This window comes from Loa loa (assembly GCF_000183805.2).
Source record: "Loa loa unplaced genomic scaffold supercont3.56, whole genome shotgun sequence".
NCBI classification, from domain to species: domain Eukaryota; kingdom Metazoa; phylum Nematoda; class Chromadorea; order Rhabditida; family Onchocercidae; genus Loa; species Loa loa.
The window spans coordinates 231,640-237,268 of NW_018108236.1; the positions used below are offsets into that span (position 1 = coordinate 231,640).

The following is a 5,629-nucleotide window of genomic DNA, read 5'->3' on the forward strand; positions in this document are numbered from 1 at the left end:
CATCAGAAATTGTGGGAATGACTTTGTGATTTGGTGATCAAATTGTAACATTTTTTGTTAATAATGATATCTGTGCACAGGTTTGGCTTCATACTTTGTATGGTGTAAGCAAAATTCATTGCTTTTTCGAGTTTTGATTTGAATGCAGAGGAAGCTTATTTCGTTCAGCGAAGTCAAATTTCAGCTCTCAATAATAATAATGTTCCCTCTGCAATCCAAGCTTAACATATTTTTGACATTTTCCTGTCTACAATTTCCTTGAACTAAACAGATTCACTGCCATATCATCCCATTCCTTTCACACTGAAATATGTAACGGCTTAGAGATATGATTAAAATAGAAAAGAGTATGATTATTTCTAATCACAAAATTTCTTTCCCTTCATTATGGATGAATTAGGTGGGGATAAACATAAGATGTTTATGTCAAATCAAAAATGGAAATTTTGCCAATTATTTGTTTCAAGTAACATCGAATTTTGTGGAAAATGAATAATCGATGCTCAGATAGTTCATTCCAAGCGTATATTACTTTCGATTGAGTTACCCTATCAATTCTTATTCTTTTTTTGACCTCTAATTATCGATCGAAACGACAAAAATTACGAAGCTTCACATATTTTAATTGCGCTTCCAATTTGAAGGTACTTTACGGTAAGAGATTTCAGTCGAATTCTCTGACTGTAATAGTTCATCATCATATTTGATAAGATATTGTTGGGTCGGATCCTGAACTGACGACAAAAACAACGAGCTTAAGCATAAATCAATTTGTCAACAAAATCTTTTCCAGTATCGAAAAACCGCTCTGACTGATACTTTTTTTTGCGCTTTTGGTGCTAGTGTTCACAGCGGTTAGACTATCTAGCTGTACAGAATTAATTGTTTCTTTGACAGACTACTTCCGAATTGAATCACTGTGCACTAAGAAGATGATGGGTAAAGGTCAACAAACAGGTGAAGTACGTATTGCTCTTGACTGCCCTATCCTCAAACTTTCAAATTATCAAATTTAATCGTACCTGTAAAACATAAATTTATCTATCTCTCTTGTGTCTTTTTCTACTTATCACTAGGAAGAGTGAAGTTTGTTGGAAGGCATCATAAGACATTTTTATCTGTCTGATTACACGTTGAATGTAGAATTGTTAGGGAAAAAAAAGAAACAAAATAGATTTTCACTCTTTATGCTATTATAAATTCATTCTGAAATAAAGCCCTCACTTTTATTAAGACTTCCATTTTTTTTATTTTGAAAAAAAATCGAAAAGAAAATTCTTTGGTAAAAAAGGAAAAAAATTGTAATGGAATAATGTCATAGGTAAGGTTAAATGCTATTTTATTTTTCGAATTTCAACAAACATTTGAAATTTTTAGGGTGGATGGACACAACCTTTGCTGTTGGCTGTTGCATCGGCAGCAATTGGTGGTTCATTTCAATTCGGTTATCATATCGGATGTGTTAATGTTCCTGCAAAAGTATGCAGTGTTTTTTTTAATACTCTGTAGTCTAAATTTCATTTTTTATGTTTGTTATTCTATTTTATGCGGTTTCAAATTGAAATAGGTTCTTATCCGAAGTGCAATTTTAGATAATTAAATTATGGATGATCGATTCACATAAGAAACTTTTCGACGAAACATTAACGCTTGATGAAATTGGCAGAGTGCAATGGTAGTGATCTCTTACTTTTTATTTTCCCATTATTACTGTTATTTCGAAAAAATTATTACTCGCTGTTGAATGAAATTTACAAGATTAAATTTAGAAACAGTGGTGCCGTAGACGGATTATCACAGGTCTTTGTAATCTAAAGAAAAGCTGTGGACTTCGGATTTTAAAGAAATTGAACTGAAATTTAACTATTCATTTTGTTCATTTACAGATTTTGCCTGATATTTAATTGGAACTACGCAAGTATTGACAAATATTGATTTCAGGGCTATAGCGGTTGGTATATTTGCTGTGGGTGGTATGATTGGAGGATTGGGATCTGGTAAAATGGCTGATTGGTTAGGTCGTAAAGGCGCTATGGCATTTAATAATGTTGTAGCTGTCTTGGCTGCTGTGCTAATGACATTGGCCTATTATGTTAATGTGTACCCATTACTTATCGTCGGACGTCTTGTTATTGGTATCAACTCTGGTAAATATTTCAATAATTCGTAATCATGATTAGTTTTCATTTGCTTATCTAATTACTGACAAAGAAGCTATCAACTAGTTTGATTGTCATCATTCACACAGGTATCAACAAATACTGATATACTGACAAATAATGTTATTTGCTGTTTTTTTAAAACCTAAATGTTACTTAATTCGTGCACATATTTCGCTAAACATCGCAAAACTGTTACCAATTTATAAAATAATGCCGTTTATTGCATATGTTTATGATTTCAGGTTTAAGCTCAGGTTTAGTACCAATGTATCTTACCGAAATATCACCGGTTAATTTACGTGGTTCCCTGGGTAGTGTCGCGCAACTTTTGGTAACTATCGGCATTTTATTCTCGCAGATTATTGGTCTGCCACAACTTCTTGGATCGACGACATTGTGGCCTATGATTTTCGGTGAATTTTGATTTCGATTTGCAGAATCTGCTCTTTGTTCATTTTCTGCTGTGAAAAAGTAGAGTAGGGGAAGAACGATCATTTTCTAATTGATAAGCTTTACGTATTGTCAGCTTATGTTTGCTCATAAGTTTTCAACAAACTCTCCAATTTTGGGTCATCCTGAGATCTAAAATTTTGATTTGGTAATAACATTGCTGCGCAGGATTCACCGTAGTACCAGTGGTTTTCCAAATAGCTACACTGCCGATGATTCCGGAATCGCCCAAATACAGTTTGATTGTAAGAGATCGCGCCGAACAGGCTGAAGAGGATCTGAAGAAGTTACGAGGAAAGGATAATGTAATATTTTTTCTTGCTTTTGGGATGAATATAGTATTTCCATGAAGTGTTTTTGTCGAGAATTGTTGCTGTTAGAGAGTTATATTGGTATGAGATTGTCCTTTGAATATATATGATTAGAAAGGAAGAATTAGATTGAAATGAATTTTCCAGGTGAAAGCCGAAATTGATTTAATGAAAGAGGAGCAAGCTAAGATAAACGCTGTTCCCAAGATGGGTATCTTCGATTTGTTTCGTGGTAATCTGCTTTGGCCTATGACTATTGCAATTTTAATGATGTTAGCGCAGCAATTTTCTGGTATCAATGTGGCCATGTTTTTCTCCACGATGATTTTCGAAGGTGCTGGATTGGGTGAAAATGCCGTATACGCTACCTTGGTAATGGGTTTGATCAACGTTCTCATGACTGTCATCTCTGTCTACCTGGTGAGTTTCTTTGTCAATATTTCTTGAGTGGTTTATCGAATTTTGCTAAACTTCAAATCATTTTCCATTCCATTATCAGAGAGATGCGGCCTTAATTGTTCTGGAGTGAGTAAGGTACACTAGAAGAATTAATTAACTGTTCTTTGTTTGTTTTATACTTCTATTTTTTGCTGTGTTTTTTCGAAATTATTTTTGGCTTTTGTCACTCAAGAAATAATGCAAATCTAGGTGGATCATCCAAAATGTGGACGTGTCATGTTGCTTATGATTGGTTTGATTGGAATGTTCTTTGCTTCCATCGCTATCGTTATCTTCATCTCAGTCTACGTAAGTATATGTTACTGCAATGGATCAATATTTGAACCTGTAAACTGTATTTGAACCTGTAAACTCTTAAATAAAACTGTGTGGAGCAAAATCCGATGAAAGTGGGTGATATTTTTGCAGACATCAGATCAAATAAATAACAAATGGGCGTCTTATCCTGCTTGTTTATTCGTTTTCCTCTTCGTGATTTTCTTTGCGACTGGTCCAGGTAAGAATTTTTCCAGTTTTTTCTCACTTTTTAAATAATTATTATTGTTGGCCAGAAATCTATCAAACTTTCAACTTATTTGCAGTGAAAGTAGAAAACAAAACAATTGGAAGCCTTTTATTCCTTTACTTCGTCCGGAATCTTATAAATGTGGGATGCTACCGTAATTATCACTAAAAGCCTCGATATTGGTGATAAATTATTTTCTAGAAGATTGGCCTGTTTCATGTTTTTCTTTTTTTTGCAGGTTCCATTCCATGGTTCTTCGTCTCAGAACTTTTCTCGTCGGGTGCACGTGGTGCTGCAAATTCGGTCGCCGCAGCAACTAATTGGACCGCAAACTTCCTCGTTGGAACATCATTCGAATTTCTCAACGTGAGTGACAATTCTGTTTTTTATTTCTTTGATAACTCTGTTGACAGTTGTAAGTACATCTGGCGGTCAGCGAAATCTGTTAGGATTATCTTTTCAACATTGTCCTGTGTTCATTACTGCAGGCATTGAGACATAAATATGTATCAATGAAAGGAATGATTCTTTAATATGCAATATTCTCCTGCAATACAATACATTTACAAATTCGAAAATTTTCAGCAAATGTTGCACCAGTATACCTTCCTGATCTTCTCTGGGTTTCTGGCATTTTTTGCATTTTTCACGTGGATGTATGTACCAGAAACGAAGGGTCGTACCGTAGAAGACATACAAGATGAGCTGTCTCGTGGCAAATCTCGATTTGCCAGAAATGCGGCATAGATAATTGCGAATTTGGAGGCACCAACTAACTGTCCATAGATCCTTTCGAAATTTTTAAACTCCAATAATTGTTCAAATAATTTCCTCTTTTCTTGGAAATATACTATTTCCAATTTATATGCTTCACTCCCAAAGGCGTTTTCTGACCTAATAATGCTTCAGAATTTATTTTGGTGCTTATCCTATCAGTTAGATTTTCAGTGTTATCTTTCAATAAAAGATCAGGGTTGAATTTCATCTCTTCCTCTTGCTCCTTCAGTTATCGTTATCGCTCTGCAATCCGATGTTCAAATACAATCCATAATTCCAGAGAAATATCTTTCTATTGAGAATTTGAAACTTAGAAAGTTTGCAAGAGTTTTCAAAAATCCGTCATTTCTTTGCGCTTACCCCTTCCCTATTTTCTCAGCATTCATTTTCGAAATGTTATGCTACAATTATTTAAATTTCTTTTTTTCCCCCAGATTACCTCAAGCAGCAATGTTCTATACCAATTTCTTGACTACTTCATGCAGAATTTAAAATAAAACCTAAAAAATAATTCAGATATTGAATCTGAAAACCTTTTTTTGCGAATTCGAATCCCAAACGAATGATCAATGATTTTTATTATATATATATATATATATATATATATAGTATATGTTATATATATACTATATATCTATTATATATATATTGTATATATATATATATTATATATATTATATATATGTATATTATATATATGAGTATTGCAGAGAAGTTTGGGCGCTTCTCAGGCCCTTTCTAGATAAACGGTCCGTACGCTATGAACATCAGTGGTGTTTCCAGGTAAATCTTTCAAAATTTTCTCACAAATTTTAATCGATTTATAAAGCATTAATTCTAATTCTCCGGGTTGATTGACTTTTCTTTATCCCATTGCGATTATGAGGTTGTGCCATACAATGGTAGTGACATTATCATTTAAGCAGTCCTTCGAATTATTTATTATCGCTGAAATATTACTGATG

At 33.7% G+C, this 5,629-nt stretch overlaps 1 protein-coding gene across 1 annotated transcript; it reads left to right on the forward strand.

Moving 5' to 3' along the window:
* Positions 1 to 683: 683 nt before the first annotated feature.
* On the forward strand, positions 684 to 5,127 carry LOAG_09566 (sugar transporter). Its single transcript, XM_003145093.2, has 11 exons — positions 684 to 962; positions 1,378 to 1,479; positions 1,593 to 1,675; positions 1,942 to 2,147; positions 2,405 to 2,575; positions 2,781 to 2,917; positions 3,071 to 3,343; positions 3,572 to 3,670; positions 3,791 to 3,878; positions 4,126 to 4,253; positions 4,473 to 5,127. The coding sequence occupies exons 1-11, from the start codon at positions 933 to 935 to the stop codon at positions 4,632 to 4,634; spliced, it is 1,479 nt and encodes a 492-aa protein (XP_003145141.1). The 5' UTR covers positions 684 to 932; the 3' UTR covers positions 4,635 to 5,127.
* Positions 5,128 to 5,629: the final 502 nt, after the last annotated feature.

Coding starts and splice junctions, on each gene's coding strand:
- LOAG_09566 (XM_003145093.2), top strand. CDS start 933: ATGATGGGTAAAGGTCAACAAACAGGTGAA. Junction 2,148..2,404: donor TGTTATTGGTATCAACTCTG/GTAAATATTTCA, acceptor TTATGATTTCAG/GTTTAAGCTCAGGTTTAGTA. Junction 3,344..3,571: donor CTGTCATCTCTGTCTACCTG/GTGAGTTTCTTT, acceptor ATGCAAATCTAG/GTGGATCATCCAAAATGTGG.